Source organism: Chiroxiphia lanceolata, chromosome 1, assembly GCF_009829145.1.
Source record: "Chiroxiphia lanceolata isolate bChiLan1 chromosome 1, bChiLan1.pri, whole genome shotgun sequence".
NCBI classification, from domain to species: Eukaryota; Metazoa; Chordata; class Aves; order Passeriformes; family Pipridae; genus Chiroxiphia; species Chiroxiphia lanceolata.
The window spans coordinates 23,204,019-23,231,893 of NC_045637.1; the positions used below are offsets into that span (position 1 = coordinate 23,204,019).

Below are 27,875 nucleotides of genomic sequence, written 5' to 3' on the forward strand. Positions count from 1 at the left end.
ACCAGCTTTGCTGCTTTAGAGACAACTAAACAGGTCTTAGAATGTTTTATTATCAGCATTTGAGCAACTATGACTCATATTATTTTCATATTGCTATACTGAGTCATGAGATATACGTTAGAAGGTGAACACCTAGAGATCTCACTGATTTCACTGTTATGTCATGCCTATTTCAATGATAAGTTTTTCTAAATGTTGAACTAATGTCATTTTTAGTGAGCAAACTATTAATTCAGTTGTCATCTCCCCATGTTTGTTCTGCCCTGTTTTTGTTGCTCAGAATTAGTTAGTAAGTGATGCCATCTTTTACTTCCAGTCACCAGTTCTGCAATCTGGATGCTTACATTGCCCTCTCTGAACTCTGGGCAGTGTGGCTTATCTTTCTCTTGTATAGTTGTTTTACTCCTATGATGTGTATACAGGTTACTCAGGCTCAGGAGAACAAAGTTAAGGAGAAGGGTAGAAGAAAAGAGTAGGAAGAAAAGGTGACAGAGTAACTAAGGGCATAAGGAGGATGAAAAAGAACGAGGGGAAAGAGTAGAACAGACTCATGGAAGACTCATAAGAACCTAAAAAGCAGCCAAAAAAATCTAGCAGTGCCAGGAATGCAGAGAGGTGCCAGCAGCCAAACCACTGCCAGGTAAAGAGGACCCAAGGCCAACAGCTGCAGCAATATGGAGAGAGTCTAGCACCAGTGCCAGGAAAGAGAGGGCAGCATGTCCAGCGACACCAAGAAGGTGGAGAGACTGAGTGTCCAGCAGCATGATGGAGAAAGAATGGCTCATAACCACCAAACTTCAACTGACAGGACTTCGTTCATGTGAAAAGGTGTTCAAAAAGGCAAAGTGATAGTGTTCTGCCAGCCAGAGTAGACAGTTTCAAATATTGTTTAGTCTGAAAATTTGTTCATAAACTGCGTGTTGCAAACACTCAAGAGTGGTTGGCTGTTCAGTGGTCATTTTGAATTGATATATTGTGAATTCTGGCTGCAAGATTTTATTTCATTATTATCATTCAGATAACTGGCTGACATGTATCAATAAAGCAGTTAGTATTGCCTTTGATCTTAATAAACACGCCTGTGAAATGAGTTTTCTGCACTTTCTCATTTGCTTTTACTGGACTTTAGAAGTATTAGATATCTCAGAGGGAAACCTCTGTCTCTTTGAGACAATCACAATGGGTATTTTCCACTGAAATTCTCTCTTCATTCTATGCATGAGGAGAGAGTAACCTTAATGGAGTCACTGCTTTTTGCAAAATTGTTATTGCACTCAGTGGTCTCTAGTATATGTGTACATCAAGATCTTTTTTCTGATCCGGCTCCTTTGATAATAAATACTTCACAGAAAGGAAGGGTTAAATAGCTTAAGAGTAAGGAAAACTGAGAGTTGTCACTACTGATTCAATGCTACACATAATCTCCTTTATATGATTTTCCAGCAAGGGTGATTATTCACTGGTGATCACATCTGGGGAAGCTGTACATTCTTAGTAGTAGCATATTCCTCAAAAATGTCAAATTGTTCAAACCTGAAAAATCAAATTCTGGAGGCTGACAGCCAATAGGATTTGCAGAAGAATTACCATCAAAATCACAACTTACCCAGACAAGCTTTTCCTGTTCAGGAAAGGTAAAGAAGCTAAATTCTGCATGGGTCAAACATATTTAATATACATTGAACCATTCTTGTATATCAGTAAGAAATTAAAAGTAAAATGGCCAAATGCGCAAATGCAAAAGAAAATTGAAAAATAGAAGAGTTAATAGTGTGCTTTAAAATCACAATTAATACTGCTAATTATTGCAGTCATATGAATAGCATGAATTCATGTTTTTTTGCTAAAGTGGTACAAACGAATAGAAATCAAGTGGAGGAGAAAAAGAGCTATAAATTTCAAAACAGTGAACCCATGCATGAACTACATTTTGAAAATAATTGAAAAGAGAATATTAAATCTTTAAACGTAGAGCTTACAATAGACCTGTATCTCTTTATGCTAAAGAAAGTCAGTGAGGAGATAGAAAAAAAAAGTCAAAGATGTATCCCACCTCCAAATATCATTCTCCAGACTTTGCAAATAAGTTATTACCAGGCAAAAAAAAAATGCCATTTCCAGAAATTTAATAAATGGCATAAAAATATTTTGAAGCTTTTAATAGCAAAAATAGACTTTGTATTTTTTACAGAGGATAATATTAGATTTGACACACAAAGAATTTCTCCATGGTAGCTACCTTCCCAGTAAGAATATCTTGGGTTGTCAAGGATCCTTCAATTTAATAGAGAGAAAATAGTAACAACAGTTGATGACACTAACATGAATATTTTGGATTAGAATATATGGTAGGAAAGAACTGGGGATGAAAGAACCTACCAACAGAAGTTGCAGATTTTCCGTGTCAGGATATAGTCAAATAAATAGTAGAGAAGCATATCCTTTATCCTAACATAGGTAAAGGTCATGAGGATCAGCTAAGGGTATTGAAAGAACTTCAGTGGAGTGTTAGACGTAGAAATTTGGGCCAGAACATCTAACTTGCCTAAATAACCATTATTATCTGCATTTTCAAAACAGTTTGGCTTCAAAAAGCAGGTTCTTAAAATGGTGTACTAGTGGCCAAATTATGCTGGGGAAAAATTACGTTGAGAACTTTAAACACTCCAATCCTGAAATCCTAAGCTACAAGTAACGAAAATGTTTCGGAAGAGTGAGTAAGCACAGAGTGAATGTTCTTCAAAACTGCATATTATCCTAGGCCTAAAAAACCTGAAAAACCTCATTTGCATTTCCTATATGAAGGTAAGTGCAGAAAGTTCCGTAAACTGCCACCTGTTTTGCATCTCAAAACAGGTTTCTCCTACAAGGCAATAGCTCGGTGAAGGCAATAAAAGACAGATACATTATGTTAGAGTTTTTTAAAACAACAAGAAAGAAGGTGTTGGACAAAAGCATTGTGGTGGCCTGTGGCAGATTTGGGGGCAAGGATTCACTGGGATTCACTTCCATGGTTTTTCAATATGTATTTGAAATTAAGCATGCATTTAAGTGCTTCCCTGAAGAGAATACCTAACAAATAGTGCAATTTTTCATCAAGGTCTCACTACAGGGGTTTTTTGTGGTGGATATCAGAAGACAACATTTTCTCAGAATGTAGCATGGGATGAAAAATTTACAGGGCAAATAGGCAAAAAGATTATACTCCAAGTATTTACTGCGTATAACAGGAAAGAAGAGAAAGATACTTACATGGTAATAGAGAGGGAAGTATGTTTTGTTTTAAAAAATTATCGTACTGTATTTCCACACTCTTTCTTTTAAGCTGTAATTCTTAGACCTGATGTGTACTCCGTTACTGCTCATAGCAAAAATTAAATGCAGATACTGGATGGGTTCTTAAGGAGGCTAAACTTTCCTTAAGGCCATCTTCCCAAAAAGGGTTTGAAATCTCCACTCACATGACCATAAAATCAAGTGAATTAAATATCAAGAAATTGTCCACTTTCAGGTTTTTCTGTGCATAAATTCTGTCTGAAGAGGAGCTACTGAGTTTCTCTGGCTTTGTTTTTTAATGATCACATATATCATGCCAGTACATTGTTGGCCACCTACATGGATCTCGAATAAAACATCTCATGTTTTTTTCAAAACAGCAATGTTATTTTCTGTGTGAAATTGGTTGGAACAATTTTCCCAAGACACCATTTATTGTCAGTAAAGGCCTACAAACATGCCAATTAAGCCTTCTTCGTCATCCACCACTCCTACAGGAGAAGAGAATTTCCCCTCATTGTCTATGGCTAAACTGGATACTCATTTACATTGAATTTCCCTTTGGTTTGTGTTAAGAGATAAATATGAAGTGATGAACTCATACTCACCGACACAATTCTTTCCATTTGCATCAAGCTCATACCCTTCATAACACTGACAGACGTAGGACCCAGGTGTGTTCACACAAATCTGCTCACAGGCATGTTTCTCCACAGCACAGAGGTCCTGAGCTACAAAACATAATTGCATGAATATGAAATTCTTTGACTTTCTACAATGCACACGTAGATTATAGATCAAAAGTAAATTTCAGGAAGCTGTGGACAGCTCTTTAGAAATTCGCTCATTTTAACACAAATCACACCAATGTTCTGTCAAACAGTAAAAGCCAGCAGGATCAGTCACTCAAAAGCTGAGGAACTCCTTCCTTCAGCTGAAGGCCATGACTATTGATGGGCCAATGGTGCCTAGCAGAGTTGCTTGATGTATGTTTCTCTAAAAAGTTCGAAGGGCATTCCTCAGGGTTTTTTTTGGAAAAAAAAATTGTGTTTATTTGTGGAGGGTTTTTTTGCTTGGTTTAGGGTGTTTTTTTGGTTTGGTTTGTTTGCATAACCAGATAAATGATGATGAAGTTGGAAAGGAAAAGGAAAACACAACATCAGAAGACTTGGGGATATTTAATTTCTGAGTTTTAGACTTTTTCATTTTTGTGTGAAATACTGTAGCCAGTTACCCCTCCCAAGCAAAAGATCTCATAAATAAAATCACAATGACAAATGAGGTCAGTTCAGCACCTAGCCAAGTGAAGCACACTGGGCTTTCTTTTCAACAGACTAACGCTTTATGAGAACCTCAAGTTTCCCCAGCGAAAGCTCTGGAAAGACCCGTACTTTGTGTTACTCAAAGACTGCTCAACACATAATGGTCATTTACAGCTACAAAATGGGCTTTTGGAACATGTTTGAGGAAACTAGCCAAGCAAAAACGAATTTTCTTTTATAGCTGTCTGCTTCATATCAAGCGGCACGATGAGAAGCATAAACAGTCGTTTAACTCTTTTGTTCCAGTATAAACACTCACAAATAGATAATTTTCCAGCTTGTTTCAGCTACATTTCCTCTTTTGTATTATTTTGTGTATTAATGTAAGATTTGAGCATCTTAGAGAAGAAAGGAAGAGATTAGTTAAACAAACAAATACAATGTAATGAGTAAAGAATACTCATTATCTGACACAAAACCACTTTCCTCTAGAAAAGTTAGACCACAGTATGTGAAAGGAGCATCCTTTGCATGGATGCAAAACCATCATAATGAAATAAATGTAAGAATATTTCAAGTTAAACAAACAAAATTACCATTTTCTCCCTAGTTTTGTTCTGGAAGACAACCGAGTTGCCTTTTCCCCCAGCAACAAATCACAGATATAGGAGATGTTCTTCTTTTAATGCAAGGAAATATCTTTTTTAGAAATAATGTTATAATGAAATGCATCAAGGAACAAAATTATCAACTGTTTAAAACAGAAATGCACCATATTCCAGCCTGAAGCAAAGCTGTCAGTTCATTGCTGATTGAAGCCATTTGGTTAAGGGTTTTTAAGAACTGAATCACTTCAATGATTGTTCTGTGGTGTACTCCCACAATATTAAAAGAAAAGGGAACAGAAGAATGAAAACAGACTCTAATTTTAGGTACAGGAGAACAAAAAGAGAATATAACTTTAGGTACGTATCTTTCATCTTTTCTGCACTGTTTAATTTAGAAAGCGTTAAAATGTATATAAGGAAACTATTTGTTCGTGAAAAAGCTGCCAAATACATCCAGAGCTTAGATAAATACATCTGGTTTATGTTCATTATGTATTGCACTTAACATAAACATGCTGAAGATTTATTCTTCTTAGAGGTCAGGTGAGGAACATGTTCTCCCTGTGAACTTGTGGGCAATTAACAGCCAACCAAGGTAACTAAAACACTCCCAGCCTGTGGTTTTTTCTATCCCCATGGTTTCCCCTACCTCCAGAACTAAGTTCTCCTAATTGTCTAGGTTTGGCTCCCTATCCTCATGAATTCTGTTACATCTCTGTGGGGGTTTTAGACATAAAGGTTTGACCTTCTCTAGACTGCTTCTGTATCCTCTCCCTCCTTCACCAATGATTAGCACCATCCTAGCACATTTAAGGCCAATTTGAATGGCTCTTCATATTAGATTCCCAGTGCTAATTGCTCAAATTAGTTTATAGTTTGGTAATGTAAAAACAAGTCCTTTAGAAGTAGGCTACAAACACACTAATTTCCTTTTCATATTTATCAAACTTCAGTCTGTATCTTCTGATTGATGATCAAAGCAAGTACACAATCAAGGAAATTATGTGTGCCAGGTGGGTGGGGAAAACTAATAGAAGTCATAGATGAAAAAAAAAGTAAAACAATGCAGGAAAGGGCTTCAAAAATGGTAGAGAGGGAACATATTGAGGGCTACTGTGCATGGGTCACCAGTAGGAAAATTACACACAATTCCAAAACTCTTGGAAATGAATCAGTAATTTGAAGCAAAATTACTGATTACTGGCTGACAAAAACAATAGAAACATAACACAGTAAAAAAGAAGAGACAATAAAAAAAGAATTTTTCATACTCGTAATTAAATTTTTTAATAGACTGACAAAAGACAAGTTCAATTATGAAAACTGATGTCAGGGGTGGGGATAAGGAGAATGTGTGAAGAACAATTAAAAAGAAGAGAAATTTTGAATTTCAAATAAATTTCAGAAAATTGAAAGAAAAAATTCTTTGTTAAAAATTCTTTAAGAAATTTAATAGGATGTAGAGGGTTTAAAAGAAAGGTTTAAAGGATATAGAAGTTTTAAATGAGAAGCATTTAAGGGGACACAGGGAATAGAATATGTTAGAAAATACTATTAAAATGTGATTACATAATTGGAGCCATCATTTTTCATGATGATTACACCATCTGAGCACCTTCTTTCTGCAGAGTTATAGCAAATATGCTGAAGCAGAGAAAATAGGCTCTATGAAAAATTTTTCTGGTCACTATTGTTGTATTGGCTGAGTTGCTACCAAATAATAATTAGGAAATATTCCAGATTGCATTGAGTTTTTTTTTCATCTTCTTGAGGAAACAAAACCACAAATGAAGTGTTAGATTTGTTCAATTTAACACAAAATATTGCCTTGTAATTCACAAACATGAATATGACAAATGTCTGCATTTGGTGAAGGATGCTGACGAGAAGGAATAGAAACCAGAGATTCTCCTAGCTCAACAGCTCAAAAGTGGTTTCCTGCTGTAGCCCAAAGGGTCTGAAGATGCTTCCATGGGAGTTAGAATGCCCTGATCAGTTCAGTGCTGACATTCTTTTGATCCCATACCATTTACTGAGCCTCTCACTGAAACCACACGTCCCACTGCACGTGTAAGGATTCTAATGCCAAAGCTAGAGAGTAACTTTAGATACTGACATATCCTCACTGTTTCAGTGGTCACTATTTGATCTAAAATGCAACACTAAGCAAAAGAGACTAAAAATCCGCTAATCCCAAACTACCTGATTGTTTTATTGGAACTCTCCTGAGATGTAGAACATCAAATACAAGGATAGGATCTGAGCCTCCATCCTCCACCTTAATTCTAAATTATCAGTTGTGAGGAGTAAATCCTATGCTCCCACAGTTTCTTGAGAAGACATTTCCCAAATTTTTCTTCTGGCCCAAATCAGTTTGGCAGATTTCATTTGAATCCATGTAATGTTGTGGGATAATAAACTGAATTTTAGACAAGTACATTTTCCACAAGTAATTAAAAAATAGTGTTACATAATTTCATTAAAATAATGGTGGACATAGAAATAAATTTTGCATATCCCCCAATGTAATTTGCTGTTAATTACTAGGAAACAAGTTACAATGAACTAAAAAAAATATTGATTATAAAGATCACAAAGTGAAATAAAGTTTGTTACTATAAATTATACAGCAAATTACCGAAATTTCAGAAAGGTTAATAAGAAAAAAATGTACAACTCCACCTTTCTAGACTCTTTCTGATGATTAACATTGATTATATACTGACTTCAGTTCTTTATGAGCCGATCAGAAAGGGTGTGTGATGTTAAGCACTTTTTGGGAGTAAGAAAGAGAAAAATTGAGATAACATACTGCTGCAAGTCTTCTGGTCAGCATTCAGAATATATCCTTGTTTACATCTGCACAGGTAAGAGCCAGGAGTGTTTATGCAGAAGTGATCACAGCGATGCTCAACTGCACTGCACATATGAGGCACTGAAAAAAAAGGGAAAAATATTATTAACTGCTGGCCTTAATTACTTGTGGTCACAAAAAAATGGTGTAGAAAATTTTACTGAAATAATTTAGAAATTTCAAATTAATGTTGCCAGTAAAGACAAAAATGGGAGCTTAAGAAAATAAAAATACACAGGTATCTGAAAACACTAATTATTTAGTGGTCCCAAGAAAACAACAAAACAAACCTACCATATTCAAATTTAGAAAATAAGTGGAATTTACATATAAACTGCTTTAGAGGGCATTCGATTTCTTGAATGAAGAAAATCACCACACAGCACAATACTAAAGATGAAGAATTACTAGAAAACAACTTAATGAAGAGAATATTTTGCTTTCTTAGTTATTAATGCTGAGGAACATGCAAGTAATACATGATGACACTGAGAACATGCTTCCTTGAAGATTCATTAAGCAGTTGCTGAGGTGAGCTATGCTCCAGACTGTAAGTCTTTCTGGGTCTATTTTTAATCTGTTTGTATTTTATATCTCTAATAGCAAGTAGTAAAAGGCAACAGGCAGAGACAGTTAAAAAAAAAAAATAATAGTGGCCCCGTTTTGTCAACTTCATCATTGAACTGTTTTCTCCAGAGCAGTATTTGGGAATTTGGAAATCTCCCTGATGTTTTCTTTCCACTGGAGTATTGCTTGTATGTAATTTCTATAATAACTGATTTTGCTCAACAGCAATTAGGGATCGATGTGCTCCTTAATGTGCTAGGTCAACAAAGCTCAAAATTTATGGAATAGATACTAACAGTAATCTTCTAGAAACCACAACAGAAGCCTGCTAAATAACTTAACATGTGGTATGTGTGGTACTTGTGGAAAAAACCACATGTGGTTTTTAAGATATATACTATGCATCTCCTCTTTGAAATGGTTACAAGAATTAGGCATTTATTACTAATACACAAACCACCACAATTCCCAAATCTCCTAATCAGCTTCTTGGATCTCATAACTTGCTGCCATAATAAAACTTCTCAAGTACTTTGATTTATGGGAATATAGACCTGCTTTGACTTCTTGTCTTTTCATCTTTCTGTCATTCTGAAAATGAAAGCATTCAATGACAAGCATCCCAATAACTCAGTCCTTTCTAAGAACACATTGTTACCGTCTGTTACCAATCTTCCCATATATTACCACATAATTTTTTGTTCAAAGTGTCTCTATTGCACTCATTTCAAAGCACCAGTGATACTCTGGTCATCAGTCTAATTTCTATGATGAAGGAGCCTGCTCTCTGAATGATTTCTGCCATCTCACCTGTTGCAGGAGGTGTTTGGTGGTCACAGACAGGGACCGAAGTAAAGGAATTTGAACATGAGCCTTGTGAATTATATTTTGTCCCTATGTCACAGGGTCCTTATTTGATTTTGGGCAAGCCAATAATAACAGCATCTTCAAGGAAGCATCAACATTCACACTGTTTAGATAGGGACATCTGAATCTGGATTTGCAAGAATGCAAGTGATGGCTACAGAGCTGTGAATAATACGTTGCATTAGTCCAAAAATGCTAAATGCCCCAGAGGATCACACCAGGAATTGCACTGAGTAAAATATTTAAAGTTAGTGGGTGATCTTGACAGACTTAAACCTATTTCTGTGCCTCCATTTCTCCAACATAAAATGGGGATGACACCACTATCTACTTTACAGGAATATCATACAGACTTTATTCGCCCCTGACTGCTCCATCCCAAGTTCTGTCTTTCTCACACTTCTAATCTCCATATCCTTTCCTGGATTCTGTCCCCATTTATGTTTACATTCTTCTGAGTTTTCAACTCGTCTACTCCTCTGATTTCCCAGGATACTCCTTGCTTCTGTTTTACCTTGCTGACTAGTAATAAAAAAGGAGGCCCTTGGGATCCCCTGGCTTCAACGGCTGTTTCTGATATCCCCAGATCTTTAGCAGCCAGAGGTAGCATCTGTAGGGAAACTCCAACTTAGCAGGAGGCTGGACATGACAGGAGACTTGACCAGAGGGATGCCTTCAATTGCTTTAACAAAGAAACAAGGTGTCCAGATGTTCAACTCAGCTAGAAGGATATTGCCTCTGGGTCCATACATGGGAGGACTTTAAAAAACTAACTGCATTTCCCAGGAGGAATGTAGGTGCTCAGGAAGCAAAGCTTAGATGTTCTCTTGAGATTCAGCAAGAGATGAATGCTGCTTCACAGTCGAGAGCCAATAAAATATTAAGGATCCTATCTGCAATGTAGTACCTTAAGTTAAAATCCGTATGAATCTAACAGCTTAAATTATCTGTTGCATCTGGCTATGAGTTTTTAAGTACATCTTAGGATCTCACTTTTGATTCCCAGTACAGCAGACATTGTGGAGGCATTCCCTGAGAACAGGAGGCAACTGCAACCCTTGTCACCTCCATACTCCTCCATCTGTGGGGGAGTGGATTTATCGAGGAATCCATGTATTTGATTAAAAGTGAGTTATAAAACTCTAATAAATTTATTGGACACTGCCTAGTCAGAAAAAATCAGGTAAACAGTATTTGTGCTGGATTTATTTCTAAAAGACAATTAAAGAAATTCAATAAGATGGCATTTTGAAGCATTTGCTGTTCAGTCCATTTAAACTCTCAATCCGTGATTAGTTTACTTTTTCTTGGTCTTTAAATATATCTTACTATGTCAGCTAATAATGCAGTAAGGAAGAAACAGGAAAAAAAAATCTATTGTCTGATGAATGTCTGTGTTGGTGTTTTGTGCTGATGCAGTTCAGCTGCTCTTTGAAACAATTTTGGAAAAGACCAAGTAAGGAAAAATCTCCAGACTACCCTTACAATAAGCCTCAGTTCTTTTCTGGCAAAAGCATCCCTAGAGATGAGTGAGCATTTAATCTCACCATGCATTCTTTTTCTGGACTCTGCTGAAAATGCCTTAGCTTAATGCCAAATCTGTATGAAGCACTTTCATTTTTATCTCGTGAAAAAATAAAAAAGAGAATTATACTTACTATACAGATTGGAATAAAATTAATTACGTATCCCTTGATATTTGTAAAGTGTAAATTCTCGTAAAGGGAATTACAGATGGAAGTGATATCTCTGTTGTAAATTAATACCTATTAAAATATTATTTACTTTATTGTATGAATGAATAATATCACTGTAATGGATTTTCCTAATTTTCTGTATTTCAAATAGATGGAATACAAACATTGCCATGCCTGTGTCTCACTTCCAGTCACAGGTACAGAAATGATTGTTTGCATAGAATTAATATGTAAGCTTTGGAAGAGGAATATATGAACTTCCCAGAATATTTAAATAACCAAAAGACTGTTTATCAGTTTGAAGTTTCACTACTAAGGGAGATCACATTTAAAATGAATAGATGAAACAACTTATCTAATATTAAAACAGCAGAGGGTTGTAAATGTATTGCTATTACTCAATAAATAGGAAAATCATGATATGTGTGTTTGCCTCACTGCTTATGACCATTAGGAATTAGATCACATTTTATGGCACCTAACAGTAACATTAGTTTTAACCCAGATGTATGACTGTAGTTCTGAATGTTGTCTGGCTAGTTCCCTTCAAAACATATATTCTAAAAGATAAGGTTTAATGTAAAAAAAAGTTTAATTATATTTTTTCTGTGTTTTACTTTCATCTGTGCATTCAAATCTATAGATAAAAATCTTACCACAAAGTTTAGTCTGGAAGACAGAGGTCAGTGTTTCAATCTGACTGAAATTAGCAACCAGAAAAACATGCTCTTCATGCGGTTCACTCCCAATGGATTTCAGAGTGTTCATATCTACTCTTCCCACGCCAATGGCAAAAATTAGGATTCCTGAGTTACGTGCTTTAGCAGCAATCTCTGCCACTGGATCCTGAGGTCTCCCATCTGTCACTATCATGATAATCCGGGGCACATTCTGCTTCAGAGGTCGAGCTCCTTCTGACTCTGAAAATGCAATGTTCACTGCATACTGCAGAGCCAGCCCAGTCATGGTGCCAGTGGCCAGGTGCATCATCCTCTTCACTGCTCTTTCGATATCCTGCTTCCGCCTGAAGGTCTTCAGCGAGAACTCCTGTTTGACTGTGCTGCCATACTGAATCAGACCTACCCGGGTGGCATCAGGACTGATGTCCAGGAACTGCAAGATGGTTAAAATGAACTCCTTCACTTTTTCAAAGTCATAATGTTGTACACTGCGAGAGCTGTCAATGATGAAGACAAGGTCCAGACGTTTGTTGTTGCAAGTATTTTCTAAAAGGCAAAATGCAAACAAAAACACTTTACAAGAATTTCAAAATGCAAATAGGTTTGGGTTGATTGTCTAAACAAACACCCTGAAAAGTTCTGGGAAAAATTAATGAAAAATAGGAGATATCACAACTAAGGCTACTTGGGCAATACAAATTTGTTCACCAGTAAATGAAAAAGTTGCCTGTTACATGATCATTATATGTATTTGTGTGTGTGTGTGTGTGTGTGTGTGTGTTTGAGATCAGTGCCCAGAATGGTTAATGGCAGTGCAATATGTAGATAGAATTGCAGAATCGTAGAACAGTTTGGGTTGGAAGGGACCTCAAAGATCATGTAGTTCAACCCCCCTGCCATGGGGAGAGACACCTTCCTCTAGACCAGGTTGCTCAAATCCCCATCCAACCTGTCCTTAATCACTGCCAGGGATGGGGCATCTACAACTTCTCTGGGTAACCTGTTCCAGGGTCTCACAGTGAAGAATTTCTTCCCTATATCTAATCTAAACCTGCCCTCTTTTAGTTTATTATTAGTTCACTACCCTTTGTTCTATCACTACATGCCCTTGTCGGAAGTTAATCTCCAGGTACTCGTGCCATACCCTGTTGTGTCATTGTAGAGGTTTTGACCTCACTCCCCACACAGGATGGAAATCCCCCCCTGAATTACATAGTTACTATTTCAGTTGGCTGCACTGTGATGCTTTTTGTGGTAGTGCCTGAGAATTCAGAAATCTAATACTCATGATGCAGGGTGGTATCAGTCCTCCATTACAAAGAGGGAAAACAGAGCACTAAGAAATCCAGGTCAAAAGCATCTGTTAATTGCACTGACTGATAAGAGACACGAAGAGACTGATTTTTCAGGGAAGCTGGCATGAAGCAGCACTTTGCATGTACAAAGTACAGCTCTCAATGGCTGTGAATGCTCAGCACTTCTACAAATTAAACCCCATGATTTCAAATCCCATCTGGGAAAAGTTTCATGTATTGGACTAGCTCAGCATCACACAGAAATTCTGTGGCTGCAGCAGAGAGAAAATCCTGTTGTTGTCTACAGTGGCACTCAACTTGGCCAAAAGACGACTCATACACTCCCTAAAATCTTCTATTTCAGCCATCAGCTGTCTTTTTTCCAAGAGCCACTGGAGTAGGAATACAACAAAGTATGTCTATATCTAACAACTGCATAGGCAGACAGGCCAAGCTATCACAGATGACAACAGAAGTGAAGGCTGGCTGCCCTCTGGGCATGTTACAAGCTTTCTGGGACACTGGGTACATCCTCTGGCTTCTGCTCAGCATCCTTTTCCTGAAGAATATGAAACATACACGTGAGTTGTGTGATGAGAACAGATAGGGACTGACCATTCTCAAGAAACCAGCACATGGCAGGCTTAAGGCAAGCCTGAGAGGTGAGCCTTGCTGGAGAAGACAGCATATTAAAAGGACTTTGATGGGATGCTGGTGAAAAGAAATTAACTGAGGTTTAATATTTACATCAAAGACTCCTCCAAATTAGGAAATCCCTGAGTCACAAAAGCATGGCAGTCCAGGCAATAGCACTGTTTTGTCCTTAAACTATTTCACATGCACCTACTCTTGATCTCTGTCAGAGAGAGAACACAGGGTTAGATAGACCTATGGCTTCAATCAGTGTGTCTGTTCATCTTTTTAAATTCCTGTGGCTATGAATAAATCTGTGAGGTTGTCTGTTTGTCTGCATGGCTTGCAAGACTAAAGATGTCAAGAATGATCATCAAACTGCAGTGGCATCCTCATTTTACTAAGCTGAGATACCCCTAATCAGTAATTTCCCTTATTGCCCAATTCAATTCCCAGTGCACTCTCATCCATCTTGTGCAGCGAATGAGGCAAATGCTTGGTGGAAAAGTAGTGTTTGACTGTATAATTAAAGGTCATGTCATTCTGCACAAGTACAAGTGGTCCAATCAATTGGAAAAACCTCTGTCTGTAGACAAGCCTTCAAACAAGTTCACTTGTGACTGCTGACGAACACTCATCATGCACTTCTGCCAAGGCAGGGGGTGAGAAAGATGCTTGTTTTCACTAGTTAGCTCAGAGGCCTCTTTCACAGATTACCAAGAACATTCATTGGCATAGAACAAAAATGCTCTTTAATGACAATAAAAATGACTGCCTGGATTTATTCATGTGCAGTCTACAGTATGTCTTTATTCATAAGTGCAGAAATATGCTCGGGTTGCTTATTCTTTCAAAATCAGAGCAGGTTGAATGTAAGCCAAGTGGAGCAGAAACAAAATTCCAGTTCTAATGGGATACAGATATCCTGACATGACAATTTTCCATCTTATTATCTTAATTATAGTTATCCTTATATATAGTTATTAATTATATTTACTAATTATAATATGAAATACAAAGATAACACTAAGTTATGATTTGTGGGAGCAGAGCAAGAAGAAAGGAGGATAATTACAGAAAAAGGGCTAAGAATACATGTGTGTATATAAGGGGAAGGACAGGCAAGAGAGAAGAGTAAAATGACTTCTATTTTTTTTCCATTAAAACATTTCAGCATAGGCAAAATCAGGAGGTGTGGATTGGATGAGTGGACAGTGAGGTGGATTGAGAACTGGCTGAAGAGCAGATCCCAGAGGGTTCTAATTAGTGGCACAGTTGTAGGCCTGTCACTAGTGGTGTCCAGCAAGGTTCAGTACTAGGCCCAGTATTAAGTTATTCATCAATGACTTGGATGAAGGGGCAGATGCCCCCTCACAAGTTCACTGACAACACAAAGCTGGGAGGAGTGGCCAATACCCCACAGTGCTGTGCAGCCCTTCAGAAGGACCCTGACACGTTGGACAGTTGGGCAGAGAAGAACCACCTGAAATCCAACAGGGGCAAATGCAGGGTCCTGCAAGTAGGGAGGAATAACTCCCTTTACCCGTACAGGCTGGGGGCTGACAAAGTACAGGCTGGAAAGCAGCTCTGCAAAGAAGGACCTGGGGGTCCTGGTGGACAACAAGCTGTTCATGAGCCAGCACAGTGTCCTTGTGGCCAAAGGTATCCTCGAGTGCACGAGAAAAAGCATTGCCAGAAGGTTGAGGGAGGTGATCCTGCCCCTCTACTCAGCCCTACTGAGGCCACATTTGGAGTGTTGTGTCCAGTTCTGTGCTCCTCAGTACATGGAGAGACATGGAGCTCCTGAAGCAAGTCCAGTGAGGTGGTTATGGAGATGATTAAGGGACTGGAGCATCTCTCTTAAAACGAAAGGCTAACAAAGTTGGGCCTATTCAGCCTCAAGAAGAGAAGACTGAGAAGGGCCTTCATCAATGTCTATTGGGATCTAAAGGAGGGTACCAAGAAGGTAGAGCCAGGCTCTTCTTGGTGGTGCCAAGCCATAGGGCAAGAGGCAACAGGCAGAAACTGAGGCACAGGAGCTTCCACCTGAACATAAGGAAGAACTTCTGTGCGGGTGACTGTGCACTGGAACAGATTGCCCAGAGAAGTTGTGGAGTCTCTTTCACTGGAGATATTCACGAGCCATCTGAATGCAATCCTGTGCCATGTCCTCTAGGATGACCCAGCAGAGAGGCTGGACCAGATGACCCACTGTGGTCCCTTCCAACCTTATCCATTCTATGATTCTGTGAAAACAAGTAGAAACTAGAGCCATGGTGTTGAATCCTTTTAATTTGAATATAAAGATTTGGATCCCAGTCTGAAGAGACTCATTTGTCTATTTAGAAGTCTGGAATGAATCTTGGTGGGGAAAAAGCCTGGACAGCATTGGTGGATAGTACTACCAAAAACACACCCCATTGTGCTAAATTACTTAAGAAAAATCTGCTAGTCTGAATGAAATACAGTGTATTTCAAAACTACTTTGACAAGCAAAATTCTACCTATATAAATACCACATATTTTCAAATTAAATTGCATTTAAAATTTGTGTCTTCTGAATTGGAGGGAATGTTTAAGAACCCTGTAATTATTAAAGTTGATTTAACTGAGATGGGCTCTATGAAAAATAAAATATAACTCTTTTACAGATGGAAAATCCAGTTTGGTGGTATTTTGAGGAGTGGCAATCAGTAACGACTAACAGATCTAAACACCCATCCCCTCAGATAAACTTTCAGTGAGAGCTTTTTAGCAGTTACATGCTTTTGCATTTGCCCTGTAAACTATAATCTCTTCCTCTGACCAGCTCTCATTTTAAACAGGGAACTTTCTCACAATTTTGGCAAACATCTTCGTACCCAAAAGTAACTCCCTTCCACTCTTCTTATGAAAAGTGACATACTCATTAAAAAGAGCTACTCATCCGTAAGCCTGCTTCTAAGTCAGTGGAGGTTTTGTAATACCAACACAAAAGTTAAAAAACCCTCAGTGTGAGTTGTCTTATCCAAAGGGGAGGCCAGGAGGGGCAAGACAAAGGCAGAAGGAAAGATCAAGTCAGTAGTAAACATGTTCTCCTCCTCCGCTCAGTATTCATTTTGTAAATGACAAATACAGTGATGCCACCTTTTCAAAAGTAACAATGCAAGGAAATTTCTGTTCTACTTGGAAGAATCCAACTGAGGTTCAATTACTGAGAGATACATGAAACAAAGCTTAAAAGAATATTTCACATTGAGCATCTTAATTTCCTCTAAAGCTGAAAAGTCTGTTAAATTATTCTCTCTGATCCCTGCAGGTTTCCTTCTATTCCTTTCTCAAAGCAAATTATGCTCAGGCCTGAATCCCTATTTTGGCTTTGACAAAGCTCAAATTGCCGTGTCTGAGTGTGTTTCTATCAGCTTATTTCTAACTAATGCTACATTCCCTTATTATAACTAAAGCAGTACCAAGGAGTTTTCCTGGTAGTTGGAATTGACTCTTCTTGGCTGTTAAATCATTAGAACAGTTCCTGATACTCTTGTATCTCTTGGTGAGCTCAGGGTGTTCCCTAGCACAGCAGCAGGCTGCTTTGTACCTCTGGTCTCAGTGCCAGAGAGCAATCTAAAGTACCAGCTAAGCTCAGAGGCCAGCTGGCCTACATCCCCAGTGTTAAATTCACCTTCCCAGTAAAATAGAGTGGCTGTATGCAAGATGCCTACTGGGAATAATCCCCTGCAGGGATTATTCACGGTAGCTTCTGAACCATGCATGGGGATTGCTTGGGGTTGATAGTCACTGCGGGCCAGAGACACTTAGCAGCAAGAATGATGGTGGAGTTCCAATGTCCAAGAAGTTCCCAGCACTGTTTAATTTCCTCAAACATTTCCATTTGGGGATACCCAAACAACACATTCAAAGGACCCGAACATTAAATGGTGATTTTTCACAAGATTTTGCAAGCTCGCTCTATTGAAAACACTGCTTGTCTAAAAATGAGTTAGTTATTTTCTGTTATTGTCCTACATCTTTATGACTCCTAAATACTTTTTTTTTTAATCTGGATATTACTTATTTGATTATGTAGATTTTTATCCTAATAGATGAGAACAGATAAACGTTAAAGGCTATTGTTGTATGCAAAGCAAGAGAAGATTAGTTCAATTTGGTAAACAATACAGCAAAATTAAAACATTGAAAAAGTGATTTATAACAAGTTAATATTATCTCCAGGAAGATGTTTGCCATAGAGCAAGACAATTTAAGCAAAAAGAAAGGATTACATCAGTTAAGAAAAAACGAGATCATAGAAAAATTATTGCTTTAATGGCAATTTTAAGATTTTGTGTTTCTTAGCTCACCCCACAGTAATGTACATACAAAAAATTACATGTCCTCTGACACTGCCAGTAGTAACACCAGGTTTATTTTTAGATTTTATCTTTGACTAACAGAGTAAGTCTTCACTCAGAATTAAATAGAGGATAAAACTACTCTATTAGCAAACTATACAACTTTTTCCTAAATTTATCTTCTTTCTCTGTCATTTTATTATTTCATTTTCCCTCTAGCCTTCAACCTTACTTGCCTATTTTCTCTTTACAACTTCTTTCTTTATAAATCTCTGTATAACTCCTACCAAATCTGTTTCAAAATATATGAACTTGCTGGGTGTCAAATATTTTTTCTTGAAGTCCACAATTCTGATTTTCCCTAGCTAAATATCCAGCCAGAAAGATTGCATTTGACAGGTTCTCACATATTTCCAAAGGATTTATTAGTTCATCAAGAAGGTTTAATCTTTATCATACAATCATACAAATAAGGAATACTCAAATTTCCAATTAATTCATAAATATAGCAAGTACAAACCACTTTGGAAAACACATTTTGTGATTGTTGCAAAGCATAAATGAAGAAGAGCAATTATTCCAAGTACTTCTTGTCTCTAGTGAGACATTTTGAGCAAGTTAGCTTCCACTCTTTTCGTTTTCTTCTCATTTTAATTCAAAGAAGGACAGAGTATAATATGGTGCATTTCAGATATGATCAATACCTAGTTCCCGAAGAGAACATTAGAAACTGCTCAGTACCCCTGTCCTAGCACACATATGTGCTGCACTTGGTTCTGCAGGTGACTCCACCTCTTGCCAGCTCTGAGACAAGCCTTGGATCCAAGACCTGCCCCTCTAGTCCCTGGCCCCATCCTTTCTCTGAGCCTTTCCCCACATACACAGGCCTATGGCCCTAACCCAAACATTCATTATGAGTTTGGCAGCTCACTCATTCTTCCTTACAAATTTCTTCATCTGGGAACAATCTCTAAATGGAACACAGCCTCCAGACATTTCTTTATTGCCTTTGACAAAATCTCTTCTGAACTTCCAACATTTCTGGGAGAACTGTACAGCAGGAGGCTCTTGTCCAGAGATTTCCATTTCCTTCTACATGCAAATGCTTCATTATTAGTCACCGCAGGAGGGTCCACTACTTTGTTCTCATTTCACCTCACTATTTCTATTCCTTCCATGTCATGCTTTTCAAAATAACAAGCTCATTATTAACATTAAGTCTCTCTAATTCCAGAGTCCCAAAACTGACTCCTAGTACTTTTCCATTTCTTTACCAACACTGGTGCTGTCTCTGGCATGAAGCCAAAGCATGGTGTAGGGATACTCTCAAGTTGCTTAGCTCTTTTTGCATATTTCAGCTGTTCTGAGATGGAAACTGCTGGGTTTCCTAACAGGAGCCAAACCTGCTTTCATGGTCATGAGGACCAGGGAACAGGTTGTTTTCCTTGCAGGCAGGGGAACACCTGGACAGAGGGAAAAGGAATACTGATATCCCCATGCACTGGCAGCATCAACATCTACCCACTGCTTCCTGACAGAAACAAATATTATGTGCTCTGAGCTAAGGATAGCTTACACCCATGAGAGAGGAGGAATTCATTTTCTGAGCCATGATGGAGAAACCTCGTGGCACACACAGTTAATACTACTTTGCATCCAGTTCCCACAGGCAGCCTGAAGGCACTTACTCTGATTGAGACTGTCTTTTCCTGCAGTCATCTGTAAAACATCAAATCACAACCAACACAAAAAAGGTGATTATATGGGAGGTGGTGATCTTTGTATCTTCCACCTTGAAGATCTTAAACTCCTATCTTGCCTGAGCTACTTGGGGTGTTGTCGGAAGGACACAAATTACTAGAGAAGGAACAGATACAGAAAGTAAACAACCGTTAGTAACAGCATGGAAAATCTAGAGAAAAAATGTGACCTTATTGAGTTAGTGCTGTCCTGCTTTCTGGATATTAGCGTAATGTTTTAAAAATTCCTATCCATACTTTTTTTTAAAGTCGCCCATGTCTTTGTTTACGGGGAAAGCTGTTAGCAACCTCAACATTACTCACTGATCAGCTGACCTGCAACCACATATTTCTATCCATTGGTAACGGTCTAAGTATTAGACTCTTTTCCAGGACAAACTCAGAAACACCACAATGGGATACTGCTGTGTACCATTTCCCACTGTCCCCCAAAACATGGGACATCAGGTCCACTGGCAAAGCAGGAGTTCTACCACTTCAGCAGCACTTCAATAAATAGATGGTGTCTTCAAGCTTCCAAAGCAATTTAAATGTTGTCTTCATTCACAATAATGTCTGATTACCCACTCATACCTACAAAATGAGATGTTCCTTAAGTTATGCAAATGCTGTTTCCAGGATTTTCAAGTTAATTTTGCACATATGTGCTTTTTTTAATTGAGAAGCTAAAGTGCTCACAATGAAGTCAAAAACTTCTGAAGATCAGTGTTCTTTCCTTTGGCCTGATATTTTTGCAAGACAAAATACACAAAGGAAGCTTTGAGCTCCTTGAGAACATACACATAACAACAGTTTGTAATTTTACTAACTGAATTATCATCAAGGCAAACTCTTTTTCAAACAGAAATGGCATTTCACAGTAATTTGTGGGGGTTGTAACAAACAAATTCAGAAATACAAAGATCATTTGCTGTTTAGTTCATGACTCATTTTTTTTCTGTAGCAGTAGATATTCTTTCTTCCTGTGGAAAAATTACAAATCACTTTCGGAAAAAAAAAAAGGAAAAGGAAAAAAGGGAAAAAGGGGGGCAAAGGTAAAAGAATAAGAAAACAAAGGAGAGAGAAAGGAGGAAAGAGGGAAAAGACTACTACTGAAATACCCTTCAGGTGGCTTAAAAGTGAATGTTGTCTTGATACATTACTTGGAAATTAATAATGAATACTAAATAAAAGAGTTGGCAAGCATAATGTTGTTCTGTGGTTAAAAATTGCTAACACAGACCAAAATTCAAATGTTCTGATCTCCATGATAATTGGCTGCAGATGAGCATTAGGACACAAATCCCTGGGGTCTGTCATGGTCCCAGCTAGCCCTCATGGCTCATTAGTTGGGCCTCTTCAAGGAGTAACAGCTGCTGCAGGGAACAATTGGCTGAGCAGGGATATGATTGCTCCGATCTCGCCTTCTCAGACTCCAGGACCTCTGTTAGGGGCTGGGGAGGCACAGCCTCGGCACAAACCAGGCTACCAAACCTCAAAGCCACAGAGACAGGATGTCCTACTGTGCATAAACCCCAGAAATCTGAAGGAGCAGCTACTGTGGGGGAGACTCCAACAGCTGAGAGATTAAGATGAAAGTTGAAGTTTCAAGAGTTGATATAAAGTCTCTGGGAATCCTCTCAGCTATTGAAACAAGCACTACAGGGAAGCCAAACACACCATTGTTAATATCGTCTTGAGGCATAAAGGTTGTAATACACACCTACACATCCCAGAAGGAAGAAACAAGTGATTTCACAGACTGTAAAATGCTTTGCTTGCTCTCTTTCCAAATAGAACAGGTTTCTATCTGTATGGCAATTTTACGTTTAATTATAGAACTGATATATTGTATCCTCATAAAAGTTGGGTTAGGATTGCGCTTATACTTTTACAATTCAAAAGATGTAATTGACAACTTCTTCCTTCCTTTACCTACTGCCTTGAATAGTTTTCATCTCCCCCAGTATTACACCAGTATAGAATGTCAAACACATTATGTACTTATTGGGACACTGACTTTAATTGCAATACAGACTTCAGTTACAACAATTCTACTTAACGTGTCTGAGGACAAAAAACTTGGCAGGGTTGCATTTATGCAAAGAAATAACACATACACACATATGTTGAGGCTGTGAACGAGTTTCTTACAGCAGTTATCAACCTATGTTGGGTCAACAGTCCACAGCAGCAGGATTTAGAGATCTCTGGCCAGCTCTTAGTACATAAATGTACAACAAATTCAACCAAAACTAAACGAGAATCTTATCTGCACTCCACAGAAGCATCAGGGGTTGGACTCACTTTTGTCATGTATTTTCCCCTCTGATTTGCTGCTAAAATAACTAAGAATGGTTAAACTGATGAAGATACATACACTCAAGTTTAAGAACTGGGTTCGGTATAAGAATGCTTCGAATAATTTTAAGTGACTGCAGCAAGTGATTTACAAATTTAGTGAGCACTCTATGTACTTAATTTTACTTCCCTTCATATTATTAGAGGAATAACATACATATAACCAAGAGATAAATCATTGTATATTTACAAAATATAATTTAACACAGACAGGGACATTCGTGTTAAGCAGCAACTTCCACTGAACAAGAGCCAAGTACATATCTTTCTTGGCTTCTTTCCCCTCTGTTTTAATTTTGTGCAGTGTCAGTTAATCTCTTGTAGTTTCTTCTGGTATCATGTAGTATCTAAAGAAATGCCCCTCCAAATTAGCTTTTCTCCTCACATAAGTAGCTATTTTCAAAAACAGGTTTTATATTGCTAAAGAACAGAAAGAATGTTATTGCTTAGAATAGTATTCTACTGCTTATTCAATTATTTCCATGCATCCATTACAAACCTCTCCAAAGAAATATGTCCCTGTGAAATGAAATACATGTCAGTTTACAAGAACAGAGTTCATCAAGAAAAAAACCCAAACTCAAAAACTTGTGGGTTTTTTTCACAATGCTGAAATTTTGCTTTGCTTGTTTTATAATAAATGATTAAGATGCAGTAGATCCTAAGTCCCAAATCCGCTTCAGCAAAAAAGCCCATAACATTAAACATGAAAAAAGTGCTCCACCTTGCAAGCGCTGAATACACGTTGCTTCCAAACATGGAACCTCCTGTGCTGTGGACTCCTGACTGTGGCCTTGAAAACACAGTATGGAAATTGCCACTGTGGACAACTGACTCAGCTCTTCCTCAGTCTGTTTAGGTGCAAAAGTCCATTTCATTGTATCTGAAGGCAATCAGCTAATGTAGCTTACGTGATTTTATCCTTTTAACTGTGTAGCAAGTATATTACTGCTTTTCTTTAGTATCCAAAAAGCAATGCTAATCCGGCAAACTGTGTTTTCAGCCATCTCTGTGTAATCTAACAAAGCAACTGTGCTCAACAGGAACAACGATTTTGTCTGAGAACTAGGTAAAAACTCCTCAGAGCTCTCTCAAAGCCTTTAAAAGAGAAGATTCTAAAATAAAAAAATTAATTTCCTTTAACGAATCAGGATAAGGTCAAAGATCCAAACTCGGGATAAAATTACTGATAAGGGGAAAGAGAAGGCAAAAGTTAATACATATGTCATGTAAGGGTAGAGGTGACTTCCCTCTGCTACAGGAAAGACAAATGGACTATCCAATTTCTTTCCGTTGTTCCAGAAGATCTTACACAACTATGGAAATAATCCTTTAAAACATACATTACCATACACCTACTTAAAACAGTATCTTCCAGCAATCTAATACAAATTCTTTTACTACTTGAAATACGTACGTGTATATTTTCTAATATGCATATCTAATATGCTGCAAGAAAGATTTAAGAAAATGTTAAAAAATCAATTAATTTGGCACAATTGACAAGTTTTTAATACTTGGAAGTCTGATTCAGTGTTTAAAGAAAGAAAAACGTGCAAAGCAGTTTGGTTTTCAAGGGCCACATACAGAGACTTCCAAAAACTTGATGTTCAATCGATCTTTGTACAAAATATTTCAGATCTTTAATGGAAATTGTTAGCTATAGCAAAAATAATTTTATACAACAAGCAAGGCAAAGATCTGCCAGATTAAAACGACACACGCTGAGATTTAGTTGCAAGACTGAGGATAAGAAAAAAATATGTCTTTTCACACAGTTTTTCATTCTTTCTGAAGCATTTGTTAAAATGTATAGGCTATTAGCCCTAATGCAACAATTAAAAAATCTAAGAAGCATGGCTGATGAAAAATTAAATCCTCCTAAAGCTGGATTTTTCATCCATTCCATGTTGCTTATTTATCTTGTCAGTTTCCTGGAGCAAGGACTTTTACTTCTGCCCATGGACAGTACTGGTATTTTACCAGTAAATAGTTAGAACAGCAGTACACTTTTGTTTTAAAAATTGGTGAAATGAAGAAAAAAGGAATAAAATTATTTTAATACTACTATACTTACATAGCATAATCCTTCATTTTAGTCCTATAAACTTTTTAGGCTGAAAAAAAGAGACATCTACCAAAAAAACCCTCAGCTCCCAAACTAAACTTTCATTACTTTTCCAGATACCTGTTGGTTCTTTGCAGCTATATTGCTCCCTTTTGCCTGCCAACCAAGTCTTTTCACTACAGCAGCAATTGTCATCACCACTAGTACTTATAAAATGTATATTATATAGAATGAGACAACTTCTAATCCTGGCTAAATTGCTGGAATTCTGGAGTGATTTTATTAAGTCTATTGACTTGATGTCACTGAGATCATGGTTTGGCCCCATTTTTTTTCATGTCATTTAAGGAACACTACAGCTTTCCAGCAGAGTGGCATGCAGTTTACATATTCTGTTCTTCACAAAGAACATTTTTACCATGCCCCTGTTTCTACACATGGCTAAATCTGAAGTAGGTGACCTAATTTATTGAAACAGAATCCAAGGCCCAAGGGTCTGACTCCAAACTGCCACGTACTTTTATGGGCTGGATCAGAGAATGTCCAAAGTTTCTTGCATCATTTAATGTCTTGAAAAGGATCTTTTAGCCACAGCTGCCAGAACTGTTTGCATCCTTCACATGCCAAACTGAGTAGGGATCCAGAAGTTTCCAAATGCAGGGACCAGGAATGTCTTGACTTTTGAAAGGAGAAATAAATAATTTAATCTATACATTTTGATTTATATTGAGTGCTAATCCTTTTCATATATTTTCCACTATTTAAAATATGAAAAAGAGGCTATAAAATCAATTTAAAAATCAAGGGAAAAAAGGCAAGCTGAGAAATGGGACACTTTCACTTTCTTCACATAACATCTTCCCTTTGCACTCATTTTCTAGAGAGGTGGGCAATTTATTTCTTACAGTAATAAGCTCAGGGTATTTGCTGGGAACCATAAAATATTCAGGAAGAGCTGCTATGTAATCACATTTAGAAAGTTTTAGATTCTTATTAAGTAGGGTGTAAGTGTGAGTATTTATCTTTGCTGTTCTATATCCACATTTTTTGGTCAGATGAATCTCCAAACCTGTGGCTTCCAGCCAGCAGTTGCAGAACCCCAAGTGTTTCAAGACTGCATCTATTAGTTTTGAGAAAGATGAATAAGAAATGGAAATCTGTTCTCATTTGTTTTAAATTTGTGCTGCAGGAATTGAAAACCAATATTTTAAAGTTAACAGATTATGAATGGTACTTTATGGAATTTTACATGATTTAAAGGACTACATTTTGTCTGGAGAAGAGTTTCACTGATAAAACTTGGTGCTCCCAAGCTCTGTCACCCATTCTCCCAAGTTCTGGCTTGCTTTCTTCTTCTTTCTTCCCAGTATTATCTTCTGTAGAACATTTCACATTCCTCATGTTCACCTAGGTTAGGTCACCTTTATGGAGAGGCATGTCCCAGTGGCTGGAGAGAGGTATCTGATTAGATCTACTGTTGATGTGAATCATTAATCCCTAATGATAGGCTGTGTTCAGACCTCATCCATGCTGTGTTTTCATAATCTGACAATTACTTTAAACAAAGAACAAAAGAAAGTTATTCTAAGTCGCAAACTGTTAGGACACGAAAAAGCTGACCAGCAGACTGCTTGATAACATATAGGTGATGATCAACAAGAGAGAGACGAACCTTATATTTTAAAATATGGCAGACATAAGCTAAAACTGATAGATTCTGTCTTCAGATTTTTGGCAAAAGATGAAAAATGTGCTGCTCGTTATAAATAAAATAAATCTGACCAAATGAATGTATGAGCATGTAATTAGCAATGTAACGACAAGCCTCATTTCAATAGCCACAGATTTCCATTCAATCATCTTTACACACATCACATACATATAGAGAGCTAAAACTTTCTGGCATGGTAAAAGGCACATTTGACAGAACCTCCATGAACCAACATGTATGTTCTCTAAACACTGAAAATACGTTGGTTTTTTTTTCAATAGGCCAACAGCCCTGTAGCAAATATTTATTTCATACCGCTTACATAAAGTAAATCTAGTACCCCAAAAGTAAACACCTTCTTTCAACAGCTGCTAACTGGTCAACAAATTTTATCATATTCCTGCTGGCAAATGAAAATCTCCTTTTTATTATAAACTAATTCAGCCAAGGTTTGGCCAGCTGCTTATGCCTTTTATCATTTGTATATGAGATAGCTTTTGGTAGTGGAGTTTTGGGGTTTTTTGTGTGTAACTTACCTAGTAGAGATTGTGTGTTAACATCCCTTCTTTGAGTGAAACGTCTTCCAGGGAGATCTTTTGCCATGACAGTGGAAAGCAGTGTGTGTGCAAATAGCAGAAAGAAGCACGCAACCATTTTCTTCATCTTCAAGAAACAGAGGGACATTCAAGGATGTGAAACTGCAACAGAGGAGAGAAGGGGATAAGCTCTTCAATTACATAAAAAGATATACTTAGCCTTGTCAACCACCCAGCAGCATTGCTTCGCTTCCATCACATACAAATATGCAGAATAGTCATGGAATAATACCTATAACCTCAAGAAATAAGATCTACATACTAAAGCAGTTGGCAGTCCCTGCACAGCATTTATAAGTATTGTTAGTTGAAGTTCATAGTCAACATCTACAACCATTCATAGTAATCAAGTATTTTTAAAGCAAGAAAAGGAACTTTGTTTCAGTCAGCCTGCCAGCATAAATGGGTTTGAGTAAATGGGACACAAATATATTTTTGTTATTCCATTCAGCACTCCACTGCATTTTTTTCAGAAGTTTAATGATTCTTGTAGTCTGAGGTATTCTTGCTTCAGAAAATCTTGGAGAATTAAAATAGAGAAAATGATTCTTGTAGTCTGAGGTATTCTTGCTTCAGAAAATCTTGGAGAATTAAAATAGAGAAAAGAAAATATATTTCAGAAACAGCAACTATAAATGTGAACTGGTGACAGCTCATGCTTCCTTTTCAGAAGACAGTCCATGGTTGCTAACATGGATGAATGAATCTTGTTTACTGGACTAGACTCCTAAGGATTGGCAAGGAGCTTGCCATAGGTTCTGGAAAAGTTTTGTCATACAGAAGAACAAACTGACAGGCAAAATCCCCACACTAAGAGATTATTCCTGATCAGGATCTTGTTAATCCACCATAAAAAGCCATGGCTGAGTCTGCCCACAACGGAAAGCAAAAACTGACATGCTAGATGCTCATTTTCTGGCTATGTTCCCTGTTGATGGCTTCCTCAGAAGGAGATTCCTTCTACCTTCACCCTAAACTTTTTTGTTGCATTTGTGAGGACAGCATCCCACATGAGCTAGATTCAGCCTTGGAACTGCTGATGAGATGAAGCTTAGTCAAGAGCTCCCCTAGGTGTGCAAGAGATGGATAAAACTACCCACATTCACAACACAGAACTGTTCTAGCTGAAACTTTTTAAGCAGTGCAAATTTTAACAGTAATTCTTGGTGAAGTAAATAAGATGTTGAAAACAATTTTAACAGGGTCCTAAACCTGACAAGCAGATATGTAACAGAAGGCAACTAAGTGCTCCACTTCAGAAAAATAATTTCTTTTCTTTCCCACTATGAGGTATTCACTGGTAAAAAAGAAAATACTGATTAAATATTTT

The 27,875-nt window shown here is 37.5% G+C and overlaps 1 protein-coding gene across 8 annotated transcripts in view; it reads right to left on the minus strand.

Moving 5' to 3' along the window:
• Positions 1–27,875, minus strand: part of MATN2 (matrilin 2) — a 70,042-nt gene that overhangs the window by 34,044 nt on the left and 8,123 nt on the right. For all 8 annotated transcript variants that reach the window (XM_032690065.1, XM_032690094.1, XM_032690074.1 and 5 more), the window contains exons 2-5: positions 26,486–26,647; positions 11,788–12,357; positions 7,959–8,081; positions 3,885–4,007 (exon numbers count right to left, since the gene is read on the minus strand). In XM_032690065.1, coding sequence (XP_032545956.1) covers positions 3,885–4,007; positions 7,959–8,081; positions 11,788–12,357; positions 26,486–26,633 — 964 coding nt within the window. In that variant the 5' untranslated portion in view covers positions 26,634–26,647. The remainder of the gene's footprint in view (positions 1–3,884; positions 4,008–7,958; positions 8,082–11,787; positions 12,358–26,485; positions 26,648–27,875) is intronic.